Source organism: Ambystoma mexicanum, chromosome 12, assembly GCF_040938575.1.
Source record: "Ambystoma mexicanum isolate Mex_15411 chromosome 12, UKY_AmexF1_1, whole genome shotgun sequence".
Taxonomy (NCBI): Eukaryota; Metazoa; Chordata; class Amphibia; order Caudata; family Ambystomatidae; genus Ambystoma; species Ambystoma mexicanum.
The window spans coordinates 282,093,070-282,116,337 of NC_090936.1; the positions used below are offsets into that span (position 1 = coordinate 282,093,070).

Below are 23,268 nucleotides of genomic sequence, written 5' to 3' on the forward strand. Positions count from 1 at the left end.
GCCTGTGGAGGACACACAGGATGACATCTGGGTGCCCATGGAGGATGATGTTTCGGAAGCGGTCCATACCGCAACTCCACCGGCATCCCCCCAAGTATCGTCGCTCGATACAGAGCACGCCACCACCCGGAGCAGTCTGGTCAAGAGCAGATGGAGGGACACTTCAGTCCAATTAACATAACTAGGGAGGCTGAGCAGGCTAGGCAGGACAGCCAGGGGCTCACTACTTCCACAGGTGTACCCTCTGGGCCACAGTGGTCTGACCTGCTTACTGCACTTGTGCAGGAGTTTGTCCAGGACAAAAGACTGGCCAGAGAGGAGTGGCGTCAGGACTTAGCCGCCCTAGGCAGGTCCATCACAGACAGCACTGCCTCCATGGCAAAATCATTCTCTGACAACACCAGCCGCCTCTGCGAGGAGGTCTCGGCCCTCCGGCAGGTGTTAGGCCGCATAGCGGATGCCATGGAGGCAGTGCATCCCGCTACACTATCACAACAGGCGGCCACACCGTCCTCCTCCAGTTCTACTGAAACAAGCCCGCTCTGCAGGTCGGCACGTACCCTGCGCCGGCAAGACATGCCGCCCCCTGGACGGGAGTGCCAATTAATCGACACGGCAGACTCTTGTAGGCTTTGGAGACTCAATGGGACTTGTGTGGGGGAGTTGTGGGAGGAGGAGGAGGGGGGTGAGGGTGTGTGGGGGAGTTGTGGGGGGAGATGGAGGGGGTTGAGGGTGTGTGGGGGAGTTGTGCGGGGAGGGGGGTGAGGGTGTGTGGGGGAGTTGTAGGGGGAGGTGAGGGTGGTGGAGGGTTTTTGCACTTACATTTACATTGTTATATTTAATACACCCGTTGTGTAGAAAACAAGACCTGAGTGGACATTCTTCATTTTGCATATGTCATTTATTTATTTACAGTGCATAGTGTACATGTACCCCCACACCCAGTGCCCTCTGTCCAACCATCACGTCACCCTCTGCTGCCATGTGTGTCAGAAATATTGTGCAATCATTGACTGGCGCACAGCACATCCCTCCTGTGCATCGGCAACACAATGATGTCCGCCCACATCTTCTTCTTCTGCTTCCTCATCACCAGGTGGTAGCAGTTCAATGTCAGGGGGCAGAGGCACATTCCGGTGGATGCACATATTGTGCAGCATGACACATGCCATGATGATCTTGGCCACCTTCTCATGCCTGTAGAGGAGTGCTCCACCAGACCGGCTGAAGCAGCGAAATCGTGCCTTCAACAGGCCCAAGGTCTGTTCGATGACCACACGGGTATGGGAACAATTGTAGTCCTCCTCGTGCCTGTTCTGTGGGTTTCGGACAGGAGTGAGGAGCCACGCCTTCATGGGATAGCCACTATCACCTGCATGAGAGGCAATAAAAGGTAAATGTTAGTCAATTCATGATGGACAGCTGTACTAGTCACACATGCCTGCAGTTTATTGTTAGCCATATGCACATGTTCATTGATGTATTTACGCCATCTCCAGTCCCTCAATATGTCCTGTGGCATGGACTAATGGTGTGTGTTGCATCTTCAAGATGATACATGGTGTGCACTGACGTCTTGTTGCACATGCATCTTGTACGCATGCAGCAGTGTTCGTGTCGGAATTGTGATGTGTTGTGTTCTGTGAGATTTACTTAGAGGGAGCATTGGCAGTAGTCTGTGCAATATTGGGCAATCAGCACTGATCATTCCCATGGTGACATACAGCACTCCTGTGCGTGTGCCGTCCCTGTGACAGACAGTGGGTTCCCTAGTTGGTTCAGTTTGATGCACTCACAGGGATGCTTGTCCTGTGTGGTGATATGCTGGAGACAGAAACATAGTGCATATGCACTGCAAGGTGCTGGATGGCTTTACGGAGGGTGACGGCCGCTGATGAGTGGTGCACGTGTTGTGGGATGTGGGGTGGTTTCCTGTTAGTCATGTAGTGATAGGTGTCGACCTTACTTCATTCATATGGTATTTGGGTGTCATGTACCGTTTGTGATGGTTTGGGGCACAGTATTCAGTGATGTGCACATCGTGCAGTCACATCAACATTGACAGCATGGTGGTGTGTGCATCTCTCCACCCATTTCAATGCCATGTGCATGTCCTGCAACTTACCAAGCAGCCAGGCACGTTGTCCAGCATGTTGCTCCATGAAGCATGGTAGCGTGGAGTTCCGCAGGAACATAGAGTCATGAGTTGATCCGGGATATCGGGCACAACAATGTGTGATCTTGCTGGCGTTGCATACCATCTGACCATTGATGGAGTGGTATTGCTTGCAGTCGCGGTACACCACCTCCATGGCATGCGGCACCACCAACTCCACGTGGGTGTAGTCGAGGGCACCTACACAATTTGGCATGCCTGCCAGTGCATGGAAGGCAACTTTTGTATCAAATATCTCCTGGGGAGTCTGTGGTAGGGATATGTAGTCCCTTGTGTGCTTGAGGAGGGCATCCAGCACTTGGTTCAGAATGCGAGCAAAATAGGGGTTGTGATATGCCATGCATGTGCCCCACTGTGTGTTGGTAGGTGCCTGTGGCAAGGAAGTGGAGCACAGACACTACCTTCAGTAGAGGGGGGATGGCGGTGCGTATTTCGATGAGACTCACTATGTCGTCGTGTATCAGGTCCACTATGGTAGTGATGATGTCCCGGTCCAGACGGTACAGGGTGTGGCTCTGATGCGACTGGCTCTGATGCGACGGATTGTGGGCTTCCGGCGTGGTAAGGGTGGCTGCACTGGTGGGGCATGCTGGCCCTGTCTCACCCTCCTTCTCCTCCTGTGTCTCCTCTGTGGTGCCGGCTGTTGTTGTTGTTGATGTTGTGGCAATGCAAGCATGTCCTCCAGCTCCAGTAATGCTACTACTATTGGAATCATCTTGGTGTGGGAGGGGGTGTGGTGTGTGGGTGTGCTCCTTTTGTACTGGGCCAGACTCCATTGCCTCCACCTGTGCTGATTGTGTGCACCTGTGGCAGTTGGGAACACTGCTCAAGGCATTTTAGGGTAGGTCGGCGATGCCGGTATTTGCGGCATGCCGGTAACCACTTTTTCCACCTTCATGAGGCCGTTATTTGCATGTCCGCTTCACTTGTGATCTACTCCAGTTTATGGCATGCCGCTATTGCTGGCATGGTGGGTCGCGTGCCAGCGCCCAGACCGCCATTTACGCCACCGTACTTTACGATGCCGCTAATAGCTGTCAGTCTGGTCAGACTAGCCCGTAGTGGTAAACTATGCTGGTATTCCTTTACCGGCATCGTTGTTCCCTTAGCACCAACCTCGGAATGACCCCCATTAAAATGTATTTAATACAAACTATGTACAAAAAAGGGGGGAATTAGAAAAATTGTCAAAGGAAAAATAAATACGTGAAAAAGGAAACCTACAACTAAAGAACTATTTACATGAGTCAGCGGACTAGTCCAATTTGATCTTCAACAATGCCTCATCCAAGGCCAATTCCCCCTCCATCTCTGCCTCTTGTTGGTGGGCCCCCGTTCCTGCCTGGAGGGCTTGCAGGGCTTCCCTCATTTGAGATGCTATCTCCTCTGCTGCCATGTGTGAGAAACCTGAAGGTGTCTCCCAGACTAGTACCAGGGGATCTGTCATCTAGGTGGTCAGTACACAGACATCGCTATTGGATTCCGTTCCTTTGGATGGACCAGTGTGGGAGGGTCACCCGGATGGGGGTTCCTTTGGGAGTGGAAGTGGGACACTGATGGGTGAGACGTGGTATCCCCTTTCTTATAACACCTTTTTCCCATCCTATACCACGTAGGATACTCAGAAACTCTATTCTCCCCTTTCCCCCCTTTTCCGACACAAACACTTTCTTACACCACGAAAGATAACGGACTAACACCAGAGCCGTTTGCCTGACCCTTGTGTTAGGACATGTCAGGTAGAGTCAGGCAATTAATAATAACCACACACACCTGATGGCCCTTTCCCTTCCACACAGGGATAAAAGGCGGAACACAAGAGCACGCTACGAGCTAGGCAGACCACACAGTGGGTAAGCTGGTCCAGGATGGCAGTTCAAGAGGAGACAAAAAACGTTGAGAACCAAAAGGATGACAAGGAGAGAAGTGCCCTTGCCCTTTTCGACCCAGACCCACGAAGCCTCCCAGAAAGGAATCATAAGACATATCATATATCAATGCAGTGCTCATGGTCAGCAGTCAGTCACACTTTAACATGCAGCAGGAGATGGTGAGGTTAGGAGGCAAAAGGCTGTAATAGGAGGAAAGAAATGGCACGAGGCAGGAGGAACAGGTGTCTTCCATACATGCAGGAGGCAGTAGTGTGAAGACAAGAGGAAGGGGCGTATGCACATAATTAACATGCCACAAACTGCACGCCTATGCTCTTAACGCTCTATAGGATATGCACTCCCTTGTGTGCACAGAGTCAGAGATATTTAGGGGGTGCAATGTGCATTTCCTGGCAAGCGTGGTGAGAGAGATAGTTAGGGGGTGCAACATGCATTTCCTGGGTTGCGCAGGGATGGAGACTGTTAGAGGGTGCCATGTGGATTTTGCGCCCACATTTTTCTGGCCTCTGCCCAAGCTGCCGAAGGCACAACACGACATTTGGACAAGCTGACTCCATTTTAAAAGGTTGCCAGTGGACTCATACGCACTGAGCACCTGGCTGGTGTGGAAGGCATGAACAGCTATGCAGCCACATCAGGTGGGTGACATGTGTGCATGTCAAATGTGCTTCCATCTTTCCATAACAAGCTGTCACATGTTGTGGTACAGTTGGCTGGGGTCCTCCTCACCCATGCATGGGTACTGCAGTAATGTTACCATGGTCATTTCCATCACATGATGTGGATGCTTGATGTATGTGTGTGGTTGACATTGATCTCCCAGTACACATCACTGTATACAGAATGTTACTGCTATGCCAATACACCTATGTGTGGCGATGGCATGCAAGCCACATTTCATTGGACATGCACGCAGTGTAATTCTTGTGCATAGTGCATTGTGAATACAAATCATATCCCACACAGAATTACATAAAGGTGTGGATGATGTCAGAATCATCCATTCACTGGCCCTGGTTGCCAGTGGATATGGATGAGTGACAATTTCATTGCTAAGACACAAGGGTGTGTTCCAGACAGGAGTTGCAGTGACTGGCCAAGAGATGTTTGACTGATGTTCATTCCACATTTGGCGTGTCAATGGTTCAGTGGCCATGCAAGTGCACAGTGGTCATGCCCATGTCGCACTCTCTTCACACATGTTTGAGATGCATGTGTGTGTGGCTAACCACATATCTAGCATAGGGCAATGTGGTGATGGGGGTTATGGGGCTTGTGGCAACACATATGCCTGCATGCTGGTTTGGTCAGCAGAAGTTGAGTTGACACTTCTATATGTTGCAAGAAGACAGGGTTGGAGTAGGGACTCAACAATGATGCACGGGCCTCCATCCGTCCACCAGTACACCAGTAGAACTTCCACTTTCGTACATGTCTGGATGTATGCATGTTCTCCTACTCCTGCAAACCATTGCATGATGCCAGGCCTAATATTCACCACCATGATTACAAATGTCATTGAATGTCAGTCACCTGTGCCTTTCAAGTTACAGTGTTCCGAGTTTCAACATGTGATGTATGTGTGGCTGGACCTATTGTGTCTGCATGCATTGTAATTGACATTTGCATGTTCAGCCAGGTAGTTATGACTCTGTGTACTGTCTGTCTTTGTGCAGGTGATGATGCAGTGTATGAGGAGGGGGATGAAGAGGATGAGGGGGAGGAGGATGACGGGGATGAGGGGGAGGAGGATGAGGAGTATGAGGCACAACCATCCACCAGTGCAGCCCGTGGTGCTGTGCCCGGTGAGAATCCCCTTGTGCTGCAGAGCATCATCAGCAGGCCTGATGGCTCTTAAGGTGATGCTGCCCTGATGAATCTGATGTGGAGGGCATACTGATGACATGGTGCAGGGTCCACCACTGAGTATTCCGGATGCCATGGAGCTCCTAGAGTTCCTTTAGGCTGCTGAGTCTGAGGAGGAGAGCCAGAAGACCCTGGTCCGGCAGTGGAAAATTCTGCATCAATGGTGGATTCAGTATCTACAAGATTGCCTCTGCCCATAATGGAACCATCAGTGGAGGCTGGTGTCAGTTGGAAGGTTGCAAACTGCCAGCCAATGCACTCACTGCGATGGACCAAGGCTTTGGAATCCTGGCGTGGTAGGCCTGCACGCATGGTGGATGTGTGCCTGCTGACACCAATATGGTGAGGAGGAGGAGCTGCTGCATGCAAGTGCCCAACGGGAAGAGATCCTGCAGGAGATGTCCAGGCACATCCATCATCTGACTAAAAATTTGATCTAATCAACTGTTGCACACACTAACTCCCTCTGCCTATTGTGCCAGAAGGGGAGGGAGGACATGCAACAACTGAGGCAGGCAATTTGCGTGGATGTTCGTCTCTCAGGCAAACCCTGTTTGATGAGATGTTGGCCTCCTGGGACCTCCAGCGGCAGGTGATGGACACCTTAAGGGAAACACTGCAGGCAGAGATGTTGGCTTTCAGGGAATACCAATGTCAAGACGCAGAATCCCACTGTAAAAGCCTGCAGGCAGAGATGTTGGTTTTAAGGGGATCCCAACTTCAAGACGTGGAATCCCACACTAAATGCCTGGAGGCAGAGGCGTGGTCTTTAAGAGAATTCCATCATCAAGAGATGTCTTCCTCGAGACAATCTCTCAACATGCAGTTGGAGTCATCAAGGGTCAGCATGCATAATGTCGATTTGGCCACTCGCAATGTACATCACCAGGACCTTGTAATGATTGGGACCCTTATGCATGCATCCCTCTCACGAGTGGGCGTAGCTGATGAGGACCAGGCTTTCGCACTGCGTAGTCAAAGTGCACTATCTGAAGATTCACCACAGGGTGGTGGTCCCGGATGAACCGCACAGGTGCTTCCATTGGCCATGTCCACACACACCCTTATCCTCTTGCCACTGCCACCTCTTCGTCATGCACCCTGGTGTCCTTGAACCCGTGGAGGGGGTATGCCTTTTTACTTAATTATTTGATATTTGTACAGACCCCTGCTCTAGGGTGGACTATTTTTGTTTTTCTATTTGGATTGTTACTGTCATTCAAGCTGGACTATATTTTATTGTTGTCCTTATCCAGGGTGGACTGTATTTGTTTTTACCCCCGGCCAAGGTGGACTATATTTTATTGTCCTCATCCATGGCGGACTGTATCTATTTTTTACCCTGTCCAAGGTGCACTATATTTTATTTTTGTCCTCGTCCAGAGTGGACTGTGTAATCATTAGCTATCCATCATGTCAGAGCCATTGCCCTCTAAAGGGCATATCAAGCTGGAGGACTGGACAAGCGGGCATGTCAAGCTGGAAGACTGGACAAGTGACCATGCTAACTGGAGTCAATGGACATGGTGCCGAGGACTGCAACAGCCTCCCACATACAGGTGAACGTTCCATTCCACACATTGATGTGTATATGTGCAGGCTGAATGACTGACTGCTTTAGCTGGTCCAAACATAAGTCTGATGTTATTTCAGGTATCTTGACTGATCCAGTGCCCAAACTCCCTGAGAGGACCCCTCAGCACCCTATTTCCACCCACATCCCCATTCCCTCTGCTGGACACTGGCCCTCCTAGCATCAATGCGGAGGACCAGTGTTAGGTAAAGGTGGTCCGGGATTCACAGCACTCCAGCTGCACCAGCAGGTATGGCTGTGCACTGTCAATCTTATTTATGTCTGGTGACATGCACCCCAATAGTGACGTGATGTGGCCATGTAGGGTTTGCAGGGATATTGTGATTTGGTGATGTTTGGGTGATGGTCACTGTCACTGAAGATGTGAGTTGGTCTACATGACTGTGTGTGTGCATTACTCCTTGATCAGCTATGCATGTGCTTTGGGTTGCTGGTTTTACAACCTCAACTTGCTGCTTGGTGACAGTTTCATCAGGATGTTTCTGTGCACATGCTTTTGGCGAGTGCTGATGCAGTAGCTTCATTTTATGTGTGTCATTCCATTTACACTCCTGTGATATCAACCTTGCATGCTGTCTCCTGTCATGTGTCATGCCCAGTAGCCACTCCATGATCAGGGATGGACTGGCCTATTGGGCACTGTGGTAATTTCATGGGAGGCCTCTGTACTCTGGGCCTCATTTATGTGGTGGTTCAAAATTTTCACATGAGAATCTGGTTGGCCTTGTAGTTGAAGTGTGATATGGGGTCACTTTGGGTATCATTTCCATGGCCTCTTTTGGTTCCCAGTCCGCCTCTGTCCATGTTGAATGGGCATGCAAAACACTTGACTGTCTCATTCAACCAGTTGATGATCCAGTTCACATGTATTCATGTGGGTGAGGTGTGTAGTGTGCAGTGTATTGCTGGTGAGGTGCAGGTGTTGGATGCCGGTATGTCCTTTGCATGTGTCAGGGGGAGGGGTGTGTTACCATAGCTTTTTATGTTTGTGTTTCCTGTTGTTGGCTAGTTTGCTATCTGGTATTCCTGACGAGCATCTTCATGATTGGACTGGGACATGTTTAGGGTATCCGAGACATGCATGTGGAAGGGATGGGTGGCAAACTGTGGATTATTCCCATTGCAGGAGCACATACATGGCAGTGGTGTGTGAAGGTGAACAGGTCCAGCAGCAATGGTTCGTAGGGATACATCACGAAGATGGCAGTAAGGTGAGCCCTTTCTTGCACTTTGTGTATTCCATTCAGAGAAGCACATGGTATTGTGACATTGTGCCTGGGGATGGCTTCACACTCTTATGAGATTTTACCTGTGTTGAGTGGAGGTGAGCAGATCCATCTGCAATGGGATGGAGGGAGAGATCATGAAGATAGCTGTCAGTTGAGAGTTTCTTGCCACTCAGGTGAGCAAATGGCATGGTGACATTGTGACTGGGGATGGCAGGGGATCTGTTTAGGATTGTGTGCCTGCGACAAGGATGCCTTTATTTCCACTTGCTACGACTATGTTGGTGGTTTGTGCACATGATGTGATGGATGTTGATGGGGGGCATTGCAGTGTTCATGTTGTAGGTCACACACACTCTCAGGGTGCTTCTATGTGCAAGCTGGATTGGCACAAATTGCATCATTGAAGGCCACCAGGGATGTGGCATCACTGTGTGTGCTCCACGGGGTTTGCAGTTCAGGTGAAGTATGTTTCTACAACCTGATTGTGTGCGGCCTGTCCATGCTCCCTTTGGCCTATTAAGAGAATGAGTGGTGCCTGTGAATGAGGATGGTGGCCCTCCCACAGATCTACTGATAAGCCACGACGAGTGGCAATATTGTGCAGGACACAACATGGCATGATGATCTTGCATACCACAGGGGTTGCAAACAGCAATTCGCCAACTGAGCTCTCAAGGTTTCAGAGGTGTGACTTGAGCACTCCGAATGTGCACTCCACTATGCCCTTAGTGGCTATGTGTGCTGTGTTGTAGCTTGCCTCACCTGCGGTGTCTGGATTGTTGATGGTGTCAACAGGAATTGTGAGAGCGGGTAGGCACTGTTCCGTGCAAAGGGAGAAATGGTTCTTATTTGCATTTATTGTCATTACTTGTGTTCATATGTGTCAAGTGGCTGATTGTGCTTGTGTGAGGCTGATACTCAGCCACCAGCCACGTGTTTCCAAAGGTTCCCGGGGACTGGTATACGGGTGCATGGGGCTAGATGTAGCTGTCATGTGGCATTGACATGCGTGAAGTGTCCCTTGGCATCAGAGATCACCTCTGCATTAATGGAATGCCAATGTTTCCTCTAGCAATAGTTTGCTCAGTCTCTCGGGGGACTGCAGCACTACATGTGTGCAGTCAATGGCTCCCAGGACCTGTGAAAAGTGTGCAACTGCGTAGAATTCCTGGCACACTCTCTGAATTACATGCAGTGTGAGTGGCATGTATAAATGCCTATGCACACGTGCTAGGATGCAGTTCAATACCTGGGGCAAGCACCTGGATTATGTGGGCTGTGATAGTCTGCTGACAATGGCTGTGGTAGGCTAGAATTATCCAGTAGCCAGAATGTGAATTTTCATAAGGGGTGTCACTGCATGCGAGCACATGGTGGGTGATACCAGGTCATTCTAACACTCTCTGACCAGATCTAGGATGACATGGGGACGGTGGCAGTATCTTCCATATATCTCCTCATCTGGAATCACAAATAAAGTAGTTTGTGGTTGGAAGAATCTGGTCCTCCTCCTTATCCTCCTCCCCCTTCTACAATGTAGTAGGATCAGAGCAAGCAATGCAGGGTCTGGCATTTTGGAAGACCTATGTTTAATGGGGTTGCATTGCATTTTTATGAGCTTTCATAGCGCTTTGTGCTTTTTCGACATGTAAGGAGTGGTGGTAAGATTGTGAGATGTGCATTCTCCTTTGCACTCCAGACAATTGTGTGATAGCTTCAGTAAATAGGGTTTCCTTGGCACTTGATAGGTCGTGTTTGTTGTTTGCACTGTTCCTCCCTCCCCACACCCATGTCCTTCTTCGTTGTCTACATTGAATGGGGATTTTGCATGCTCCGGCCCCTATTTAGTTCTTTGAGCTTGCCCTTCCCATGTGCTGTGCTCTGTGCCGAGCAAAGTACACTAGTACAGCTCTAACTTGGAAGGACCAGTGCAAAGTCCGATCTTTGAATCGTGAATGGATTTTTTGCGCGGTGCAAAGTATCCTTTTACAGCACAATGGCCCTCATTACGACCCTGGCGGAAATCATGGCGCAAAATGCACCATGGAGCACGGCGGAAAGCTGCCGATAGCGCCATGGGGGTTGGCGGATTTTCCGCCCCATTCCGAGGTTGGCGGGGCGGTAAATCCCCATTCCCCATTTTACCCTTCCCCATTCCCATTTTTGCCCCATAGGGTATAATGGGAGTGGGGAAGGCGTTAATTACGCCACCGTAAAATACGGTGGCGTAATTAACAACAAGGTCCCGTAGCGCCATGGATTTCTCCGCCCGGAAAAACCAGGCGGAAAACGCTCCATGGCGCTACGGGAACTCGTAGTGGGGCGGACGGGTCCGCCGCGAATACCGCTGGCGTAAACCCACTCCGCCAGGGTCGTAATGAGGCCCAATGTCATTTTGTGCTGCGCAAGCGCTGCGCAAAAAGTTTTGTAAATTAGGCACCATGTCTGTTAACTTTTCATTTGGCTGTCCCTTTTCTACATTCAAACCCAAGGGACAAATATATCTTTACCTACATCATCACAGACAGTATTCTTTAGATGTGCCTCCTATATTTACTTGTCTTGTGTCCCCCCACATAACATATTCCAATTAATTTCACTTAACTTCATAGTTTTGATCTTTTCTGCAAATTCTATCATTTGTCACATATATAAAGGAGCAGAAATTATATTTCATGTATCTTTTAAAGAAATGTGCCTCAGATATCAAAGTGATTTTGTCATGGAAAGGATACAAAGAAATCTAATTGGGCAATCTGCTTGTTATTTTGATACTGTTGCACTTCTGTATTCTCGTTGGCAACAAAACCTACCTAATATTATGTTGAAAATAATGACAAAATGTTTCACATCTCATATTGAGTTTTGCTTCTTTTAGACCACTCTTGTTCAACTTCTCTCATATTTGTGCCATTTTGTAAACCACATGGGAAGGTTTGTTGTAATATATGGCCTGAATTTTAATTGGGCGATAGGTTATCATTGTCATGAGACGCTCCCGGTTTCCTATAATTTGCATTTACAGGATTTACAAAGCAGGAACCTAGCTAGGAATCAACGGGACACTATGCGTCGGAAGCGCATCAAGGAGTTTGATAGTTAGGGTGTTGTGGTAAAAGAGGAGCTGGGATGGTTAGGAGCAGCAAGGGACTGGAAAACTCCTAAGACATAGAATTAAGGAGCAGTGGATCTATCAGCAAGAGTTACTCTGAATTTAGGGTCTTTGGGTCCTTTCTGCAATGTAGGATGAAGGAAGCCAGTTTTATCCACTTTGGTAACTTGTTCCAGGGACAGGGTGAAAGCTTGTTTCCATGGTGTCCCTATTGATGTTGTTTGTTTCCAGCCTGGCAATGTTGTGGCTTCTGGTGGGGTGCGGGACTCCAGAGATAGGGAGCTCCTCAGGCAAGTAAAGTGGAGAACATTTTTGATAAAACAATTCTGAAGTTAGCTAACAGAGCAAACTGCTCGAGTGATGTGACAAATCCCTGTTGGAAGGTGGCCAAGACAAGATACCTCTTACAACGGAACAAACACCTTATAACCAACATTGAATACATGATGCAGCAGAAGAAAAAGCTTTACGCTAGGTGTGCGATTTATGGCCTTATAAAATGACAAGGTACATGCATGTTTTGTAATGCATTGTGCATGTTCACCATTAAAAGCTTCGAATACACATCTCAGTAGCACAGCTTTTTGATGTAGTTTGTTGTACATGTGATGCCCGCCAATGTGAAGGGGGCTGAAAAGCCAATGAGAGCCTGTGAAAAAACACATAATTGATGCACTTGGGAGGAAAGAAGGGGATCTTACACAGACGCTCAAGGGTGGCTTTATGCCACAGTTAAAAATAGATCTGCTGATATACAAGCGAAAGGCGTGGATCCTCTCATGAAGTACACTCCATAGAATTTGGGCTGTTTGTGCTCACTTTGGGATATCCACATCATAGCTTCTGTTTCACTGAAACACATGATTACATTGGATGTTTATTTACAATCCTACAAATGTCAGTGATTCTTAATTCCTTAAGATACTGAGTATCCTTTGGTTGCAAATCACAAAAAAAGTATATTGTGAAAAGAAAAACAACACAATTCGGCCCTACACGTGTTTCACTATATAGTACTCCCTATGACGTATTTATGTGGTTTTCTATAGCACAAACCTAGATGGGGAGTAAAGGGGCGCTGAACAGTGATAACAGAAGGGGTTACAAAAACATGTAAATGCTAGGTATGTTATGGGAGGGCGTGGGGGTATGTCTGTAGAATAGGCTAGGGAGTGGTTCTCCTGTGGTGGGAGATTATCATTTGTGATGTCTCCTATGTATTCCAAAAAGATCTAAGTCTTAAGCCCTTTCCTGAATAGAAGCAGTGTCAAAGCTATTCAAATGGAACTGGCATATTGCCCAGTTGGCTGGGGCATAGAAGGAGAATGTTGGTTTCTTGATTTTCAACTCACAGGCTAACGTGGTCTCTATCCCAGAGATGGTCAGACTTCAAGGGGTGTGCAAGCTGCTAGAATTGGAGAGTTAAGCAAAACAAAAGAGGTGATGTCTGGGAGGTTTTGAATTAGTCTTAACCTCTGGGTTTGCTCTGGGCAACCCTCCAGGACCATCGTTCTTCACCTGCCAAACCATTACAAAAGGGGAAAGACAATATGCAAATCAGACTTGGTCCTTCCGCAAAAGGGGCAGTCCAGCCTGAACTGCTTGAACACATCCGTTTTGCACGAGACCACAAGCATCCCCAGACATGTTTTGGCATCATTGGGCATCATCAGTGAGGAGCAGCTTGGGTCTCTATGCCCAGCATGCACGGGACTCACGTCTGAGCATGCCCGTCCCACTCAGGATGACTAAAGCAAAACAAAAGAGGTGATGGCTGGAATGTTTTGAACTCATCTTTATGATTTGCCTTGGCTGGACACCTTTTGCAATGGCACAGAGAGGCTAAAGAATGTTGGTGAGGAAAGTTGCCCAGAGCGGTGGCAGTGGTACAGATTAATTCAAAACCTTGCGCCCATCAATTTTTTGGTTGTAGTTTTTCTTTTGATGTGAGAGACAGATTCACCAGACTTGCTTGCTGTGGCATAGGGAACTAAGTTGCACCTCACTGGTGAGGCCCAACAAGGCTGAAACATGTTTGGGGTTGCTTGTGTTTCCATGCAGAAGCAACCTAGCCTAGCAGTTTGTGCTGCGCTGCTCTCATTGGTGCCATTGGTGGCGAAGGTTGCCCAGAGCAGTGCCAGTGGTTCAGATTAATTAAAAACCTTCCACTCGTCACTTTTCTGGTTGTGGAATTGGAGAGTGTGGCCAGTACACCCCCCGTAACATCACGTGCCTTGGCTTTGCCCCTAATACCATGCCGCTGCAAGAATAACCATAAGTATACACTGATTCAGCTGTGCCCGTATAGGCACCTATCCCACATATGAGCACTCACTTTGGCTATCTCCATGTTGCCATCCACTACAGAAATACTACATTTCCACCATGCTGCCTGTTCCCATATAAGCCAGTACCACCCCAGTCACAACATGGTACTTTGGCTTTGTCCTTAATGTCTCCTTGTGGCTTTGCACATGTTGCCATGTCACTGCAAGAAAACAAACTTGTCTTTCACACTGTCTAAGATCATGTAGGTCAGAACCACACACTGCAGTAACAACTTTGGCTTTCTCTTTAATGGAATGTCACTGCAAGAATACAAACATTTTCTCCATGCCGCTTGATGGACATGCCAATGTAGGGCTGGGAGGATGACTCGGAGGCAATGCGCTTGTCTTGGAACAAAACAATGCAGAGCAACACATCCGAATCCTGGTCCCGCGCTTAGAGACTGGTCTTCGGTATTGTGTAATAAAACATTAATTAATTAGGGTACTACGTACTCTGTGGGATATTTTCACCCATTCCAATGCACCCACTGCATCACTTCACAAATAGTGAAAGCCTAAAATGGATGCGCTGACTCCTGTGCGTGCCAAAATCTTGAAAATGCGTTTGGGTCACAACCAGAAAAGCTGCACACCCCGCCATACACAGTCGGGGGGTGAAAAACAGAGTTATCACTGCAGGAGCATGCCAGTGGGCTCTGCCACATAACATGGAGCAAAGCAGCAGGATTGTGCTGAAAACTGAAATTGCCTTTAAAATGTTAGCTTTGCAACCTTAAAAAGTGCTGTTTTTGGCGCTAGATCCATTGATTTTCATTGAATCATTGAGAGTCAAAGGGTATTGCAATGCCCAAGATCATCCAGTGTGGCTCAGAGGAACTGGGCATCAGTGACTGACAGCTATATAAAATGCATCCAATTAAGAAGCAACCTAAGACACCTTGTTTTCATGTTCCACGGGGAAAAATGCGGCTGAAATTGCAACATGTAACAAAAACTTTTAACAAAGGCAGGGTACATGTATCCAGACTGCGAACAATCCCAGCACTCAAGAGAAGACTTAATGCTGAATAAACTGTGTATGTGCTGTAGAGGAAAATCTGATTTAAAGGACTCAGTAGTTTAATGTGCTTTTCAGGAATTAAGTGCAAAATCGCCTATTTTGAAAGCATGTTTTATTTAAAGGTTTAATTCTTTAAGAAATGTCAAAGGCTTGCTAAGGTAAAAATCCTCCTATAAACTGTGTTCATTTTATATGTTGAAATGAAATATTAGGTGAAACTTAAAATTACACCCAGTGTTGAGTTAATTAACTATTTTTTAAAAAAAACTCCTGCATTGACAGTCTGTGGCCTGGGAAAGGTTGACACTTCACTGCTTCACTGTGCTGGGAGGCCACACATGCTCATAACAAAAGACCTCATTAGACATTCGTCTTTTGCCCCAGGAAAAGACAATAAAAGGCTTGAACACTTATCCTTCCAGAGGAGGGGCAGGACGCTGGGAGAGGGTTCTCATTGAACTTCAAAGGACTGGCCATTTGCTCACACTTGGGAAGTAAGAAAAAAAACTGACCTGTGATTTTGAGTTTAAATTGCTTATTTTGCCACAGAACATCATGACATTTAACTTGGCAGCAAAAATAAGTAAAGGAATGAAAAGTACATACATTGAAATCTGAATTTATGATAGACATATGAAGACTTGGTAGGATTTCTTACTGCGTAAGGAACAAATGTTATGCAAAAAGACTAATTGTGCAGAGACTATTAATGCTGCAAATCTAATATTGTATACCCATGTTCTAGGGGTGACTGCACATATGTGTACCAAATTAGGAATTGTTAGGCCAAACCTTTATGATTAAAATTGACAAAATTCCACAGAAAGACAAAGCCAGGTCCCACCAGCTTGGGAGTTGAATGTCAATGTAACCCACAAAATATGTAATGCATGTGTCTGATTTTATTAGAGAGCATGATTATATAAATATGCATTTGTGGGAAAGTTCAATTTTGGTCCAAATAACTGTGGGAGGTTCCCAAGTCACATCATAAAGTATGACAACCCTTTCTGTCATCCTATCAACAAAAAGCAAGAAGGAAACTGTGCCTTTGACCAATCATAGCCTTGTGGGTGTGGGTTGTAAGTCTGCTCCTATCATAAACTTAGTGATGTCATTTGGCAGGATAAATAAGGGAACCTCACAACACACAGAAAGACACTGATTCCTGACTCCATCCTGATTTCCACGTTCCTGACTTCTTCATCTTGTTCCTGATTCCAGATTTCTTTGCAAAGCCAAGGCCTCAGCATTTGCTGAACTCTTGTTCAACTAGGCCTAGATCCTGAAACCATTCCAAAACTTAAGGAAAATAATTTTGATCCAGTCTGGCTTCCTACCATTCATGCTTGCCTGCTGAAACTCGCCATCCCACTGATCTACAGTGTCCAGCAACCAGAAGGGCCAATCCAATCCAGTCCAGTTTGAGGTGCCAGTCTGTTGACCAGAACCTGCCAGCTGACCTATCCTGACAGAAGTGCCCTGCTGTCTGTAGACCCGACCCGTGATGACCAGAGCCCTTGACGGTCCAATCTTAAATTAAAGTGGACTGTAAGTATCAATAGGAATCATAGTGAACCATAGCATATGTTACATTGTCCTGTCCCAACCTATAACCTATCCCATCTTTAACATAAGAACCATAATATTGTCAGAACCATTCTTGCAACTCTATCTGTGATTCTTAGTGTTAGCACCGATTTTCTCTCATTTGTTTTTCTTGAACATAAGCCATTAGTAATTTGGGTTAAATAAAGTAAATCCCATAAAGAACGTAGTATCCACCACGTGAAGGGTTGCAAGCGGCTGTGCGTAACTGTGGAGATTCACGGGTGGCATTCTCTTTGTCTTAGCCATTAATATAGTTTAAGTAAAATCAACCTATCATTTTAAAATCGATTTTCTGTTTTTCTCTGTTCTATTTTTCTAAAAGCGCCTCTCACTCAAACTTGCATAACTTCCTGAATTTTATAGCTAGAGACTTAATTTGAACTCTGACTTAAACCTAAGACCTTTAGCTACATCCTTATCCAATAATAGGGAAATTTAGGCGGGAATTCGCAATTTTGCAAACGTTTTACACGTATGTTTTCCCATTCAAAGTATTTCCAAACTTCCATTCTGATTCAAAGTGTGTATTGTTGTTCATATTATTGCTTATGTTTGTTAGGATCTTTTTAGTGTTGCTCCCATAGAAATGTATATCAGTGTAAGGATTTTTGCAAACTTTTCATTGTTTTCCTAAGCCATATTTTAAAAGTGTAAAATTTCCATAACGCTTTTCTCTCTTGTTTGGGGAGGGAGGATTGCATTCAAACCATATACACTGTTCTTTATTCCTGAATACCTGGTGCTTCCTTACATCTGTGTAGAATTGTTTCTTTTTGAGTTGAGAAACTTGCAGGGGGAAATCTTAACTTAAGCGCTATCTTTCAAACAGGCCAAAACTGTCTTTTCCCTGTGTTTTATATTCTGTGTTGCTATAAGTGAATTCAACTGCCTTACCTACTTTCTGATTTGTATTGTCACCACACTGCTGAGTGCTGCCCCATATATTAAAACGTATGTTTGATTTGAATTTTAATGAATAAATATTACCTTTACCAACCAGCCTGATTCCTGGTCCATTGTTACCTAGGGGTATTTTGAGAAGGGGTGTGATACGAGTGGTATATCACTCAGAATATTGAACCTATAGACACAATAAAATAAGTATTTCATTTGCGCACTGCATCCTAAGTTGAGACCAGGGTGTATTGCCTGATTGAAATCCTTAACAACCCCGCCTTCCCAATAACAAATCTCAATTTAGCTGCCACTTTGCTCATAATGCCAGTCCCCTCCCCACAGAAATCACTGGCTTGCCCCCTGCAATCCCCACGCACACATATCAGGAAGTTCACTTCTTTCTCATAGTTCCAAAAATACAGTGATAGAAGCATTACATTGTGGCAATTGTAGTTCTCCACTTAGGATGTGGGAAATTATTAGGGGAAAAGTTAAGATAGGTTTTTCTTATTTACCTGAAAGAGATTTAAAAAAGTTTGAATCTTAAAGGGAAGCTATAACTTGGTACACCTTTATTCACCAGTTCCCCAAAAGCCTTAGACGTCCTGGTTTAGACCATGCCCCAATCTTCTCCCAAGCTCTAAAACAAAAGCCCTTTTCCCCCTTTGGCACCAAAGGGAGATTTGTATAGGTGCCCATGTACCATTTATTAATTAAAGACGTTTTATATTATACTTTGTATATTTTTGTATTATAATTATTATTTATTTATTTTATTTATTTATTTGCATTTGTTAAGCGCACTTGCAGCCCATAAGGCATCGAGGCGCTGTTACAGAGGATACGCAAACTTAGGATTACAGACAGGTGCCAGGAGGGCTCTTAGTTACAGATTGGCAAGCATATATGCAGTGGAAGATACAGGTTAAGGTTAAACAAAGAGTCTGGTTTTGATAGCCTTACGGAAGGCTAGGTGGGATTCAATGAGTCTTAGGTGAGGTGGCAGAGCGTTCCAGTGCATGGCTGCTAGGGTGGGGAAGCTGGAGCCACCAGCGCGCACTTTCCGAGTAGATAGTATTATAATTGGTTATTCATACCAAGAGGTTTCTAAGCACAGACCCAAGGACCGTTATGTTGCTCCGCTCCCTCTTGTTTCCAAGACGGAATGTGTTGCCCCTGAGCTATCCTCCCGAGACAATAAAACCATCCTTCACTCTTACGAATTTCTTTACCTCCCATCTTTGGAGCAACATTAGGGTGTTTCCAATAAGATGTCCTGAATTCCATCATGTCCACATATGTCCCTCTGTATCTTTAAATGTGTGTGTAAAGCTCATCTCAAAATACTTTCCAGGGTGGGAAATACTGTGGATACAACATTCACCAGGTTCGATCCCTTCCTTAATCCGTTTACCCCAATACGCAGCTCTGTAGTTAATTTTCACCCCTCATCAGATCAAGACCACTTTGGGGTCCCTCTCGCGTCACTGATCCACCAACCCTTGACCAATTTTCCCCAGATATGAAAAAACGAAAGCACAGTTGCTCGATCTATGAGTCGCATAAGGGGCTGCAGAGGGGGGAATATGAGTGCATGTACTCAATTAGAAAGGGTGAACTTTTGAACGGAGCTACCATCATTAATTTCCCTGCAGGTTCGCATTTGGATCCCAAACAATTGTTTATCATACCTCACGTCCCAAGATTATTCTTTTTGAACATCAGAAGTCTGAAACCTCTGGCTGTCCAGATGTTTTGGACTGCAACACGCATCACCTCTAGCCAACATGGGCCATGGCAAAGAATCCTGGAAGCTGAAGTCCAAAACACCAGGAGGGCCATAGGCTGAAAACCCTTCAATTAGACATTGCAATCTGCACAGAGCAAAATGGGGCCTGAGATTTCTGTACTTTCATTTAGCTCTAGTACGTCCCAGATATGATATGATATATGGCATTTATAACGCGCCTATACACAAGTGTTTCAAGGCGCGTCGAGGCATGGGAGGTCCCACACATTTGCCCACTTTTCTCACCCAATGACTGCATTCACATTCTTGTGTAGTAAGAAAATGCTGAGGCACAGCTCTCGGACAATGCCATATCTGCCCCGCCACTGTTAGCCCAAGGCATTTTTCATTTCTGCGAGTTTATAAGTCATACCTACATGAAGCTACGTACACAGGGAAAATGCTGGCGGAAGCGGGCCCTTTGAAGTCCCATATCTCTGCGCTTGGTCCTGATCCTGCACCCCTCCTTCAGCCCAATAGGCCTAATTATTAAAATACTCAGACACGTGAAAGCTCCAGCACGAGGAACTATATAAAAACCTGCTACGACATAAAATCGCGGCGTGCCCCTGTAACAGAGGCATTAGCAAGGCACCCTTTAGCGATTGCCATCACACTCCCCAGAAAAATGTTATTTTGCTGGCTTTCTATAGCAGACACCCCCTACACAGACATCTTCTCGTGGCACCCAGCTCCCTGAGGAAGGTGTCTGTCTAGTCTTTAAAACATGCATCTAAAGTATACATTAGACGCATGCACCACCCTTTCCTTGCACGAGTTTTTTTAAAAAAATATTTTTTTAATCTATCCATGTTGTCTAGTTAGCACAGTAACCTTCCTAAGCACTCCAGGGTTCTTGCTTGCCATGTAGCCCCCGTGCTTCTTCACACTTGCTGCCGCTTGGCAATTGATGGCGTGTTTCCTCTTCATCGTGCAGGATGTGTGCGCGCGTGTGTGTGTCTACGGTATCGCTGCCCTTCCGCCTATTGTGCGCGTTTACACACATGTCAATGGGCCTATTCCCTTGCCCTCTGGCCTTTCCTACTCAGTCCTATTCGTTTCTATGGCACATGTTGCAGAGTGTTTTTGTGCTGCTCTGGTTGCTATGGCGTGGTGGTACAGTTGTATTTTTATCTGTGTCCGGCCTTGACACCGCATCGCCGTGCAAAGAACGACTCACCTTGTAACACGTTCACGCTTCAGCAAAACGCTGCTATGAAAGACCCCAGTTAATAATACGGCCGTTTAATAGACGATGTTTTATTTCAGTGGTGTAGTATAGATGAATTTGGTACATATACATCATTACAACATACCTCAGTATGGATTTTAAATCGCCCTACTGTATTCGCTCTATAAACGGGTACATTACCAATCTGAAACGCATCGTTTTTTATTAACGTCGTGCATATAGCCTGCTTTTCACGAAGATCTCCTAGTCGTGTGTATTATCCTGCTGAGTTACCTACAGTTGATAATTTTCTTAAGCACAACAGTAGTTTATTTTTGGTAGGTGCCTGGGTGTGTAATGGTTCACATATATCTCCTTGGCAGGTGCATTTACCTGCTGTGTAATAGACTATTGGATAGAAGAGACTAAACCACATAAAATGCCATGTGTACACGATAGCTATCCTGTGGAGACGACAGAGGTCCATTACGTGTCGGGAGACCTTACCAACCCAAGATGTCTGCCCGGAATCCTTCCAAGAGCAATCTAGCGGCAGGCCGTGTTTCCTTACCTGGAGTGTAGCCCCAGGGCTCGTAGTAGGATGGGAAGACTCCCAGGTGGCAGCCCCTGACAAACTCATCATAGTCCATAGGCAGCAAGGGGCTGGTCGAAGACAAGAACTCTGGGTGGAGGATCACCTGTAAAACCCAAAGGCATGTTAGAGTCGGATGTATTATTGCCTGCAAAGCTCATTAAGAAGCACACACTTACACGGGGGGAAGTGTCTGCGTGTGCAGTAGTCAGTAAACGGAAGGAGCCTGTGTCTTCTTGCTAAATCCAATAATGTGTTAGTATGAATACATATTTCTCAATACTCTTTCGGCTCCATGAGCCTTTTATGTTAGCATACAATAAAACACATACATTAACATTGAATATATCAGAAGTATTTATTATTTTAAAATAAAAGCAAGCCTGCAACATCCGTTTGCAAACCTGAGCTTAATTTTTGTATTGTTGTCTGTTTGTGACACCACTACTCTACAACAAGAAAATGACTTTCCTGTGGGAGAGCCGAGTATATGACCTCACACTAACATGGAAGCCTGCATTATCTGCATACATGAACCAGTGTTTTCCGATTTTCTTTCCTTTTCTTTCCTTCAGATTTTACCACTTTTTCCCCCCTGCATACTGCCTTCTACCCCAACCCCACGCCCCCATGTATACCATACCCATAATTACCATCTATAGCTTTGAGGGTAAAAAAGTGGTAAAAACAATGTGTCCAAAACATTTGGCAAAAGTGTGCAATACCGCAAAAATTGCTGCACATAATTTATCGGATGAGATGCAGTTATTATGACGAAGTCACAAGGACACCTTGCGCATTGCCACCTGTCTGTCTGAGCGTGCGAATAACGGGGCGCTATATTACACCCCACCACCCGACCAGTTAAGCATCCGAAGTGTTGTCGGGTGTTATTGGGTGCAAAAAGAAACATTAATACACAAGAGGGGGGAGGCCATTACAGATTAACCCAACAGGATTCTGCCCAAAGACCATTTATTATTCTCTCTAAATCTAAATCCGACCCTGGATGTTAGACCCATAAAACCTTTTCATCACAGCATTCCAAAACAAACAATGGCATAACAAATACATCAAAATGTCTTGTATAACAGTATTAAAATGAACATATACTATATAAAGTCAACAGCAGTACAACCATAACTAATTTCCATACTCTCACCATATAATTTGATACAAACTTTAACATTTGGATATAATTATAATTAGCATTAGCACCTTGGAAAGGGAGGGCAGACGGCTTCCCAGCCAATCAGGGAAAGCCAGGGAGCCTCCCAGCCAATCGGGGATCTTGGAACGCAAACCTTACCTTATGGTAAATCCTTCTTCCAAGTCCCCTGAGCAGTGGAGCACTGCCATTTCTCCCACTGAGAAGATCAGAAATCCCGCGCCCTCTCCCGCTACAGCCGTACCAATTTCCACCTCCCCCTCCTACTCTCCCCCACACCACCCCCATCCCACTCACCTAAACTTGCCTGGTCCCTTGCCGGTGCTGGGTCCCTTGCCATCTCCCCTAATCCCCCTGCCTCTGCAATGGCCACCATGGAAAGGGATTAGAGAATACACATAGTCCCTTTCTCCCTTGACCACGGTGGCCATCTTGGTTTGCTTTTGTTTTTAAGTTGAGAAACACTTACAAAAACAATTAGCATCCCAGAAAACCATGCTGGGATGCTAACAACAAGTCCCTCCAGATTTTTTTTTTTTTTTTAGTCAGCTCTGCTAATGCCCTGGGCACATGTTAAGGCTCACGCTTTCCTCAGGCCTGTAACTTTTACCTTTTTTTTACCATTTACCAATACCTAACCCATTCAAGTCTAAATTTGTCTGAGTTAATTGCTGAAGTAGACATGCAATGTGTACATTTGTAATTTACTATGCTTTGGCTATCTTCTGATCCAATCCCATAGCCCAGAGTCTCCCAATATTCGCCTTTCCCCAAATTCGAGTTACTGACAGAGATTTTGTCTTCCCCCCTCCTTTTTATC

General features: G+C 46.0%; 1 protein-coding gene across 2 annotated transcripts in view; it reads right to left on the reverse strand.

Moving 5' to 3' along the window:
* Positions 1–23,268, reverse strand: part of GYS2 (glycogen synthase 2) — a 919,141-nt gene that overhangs the window by 225,794 nt on the left and 670,079 nt on the right. For both annotated transcript variants that reach the window (XM_069628441.1, XM_069628442.1), the window contains one exon: positions 21,260–21,386. In XM_069628441.1, the coding sequence (XP_069484542.1) occupies positions 21,260–21,386 (127 nt within the window). The remainder of the gene's footprint in view (positions 1–21,259; positions 21,387–23,268) is intronic.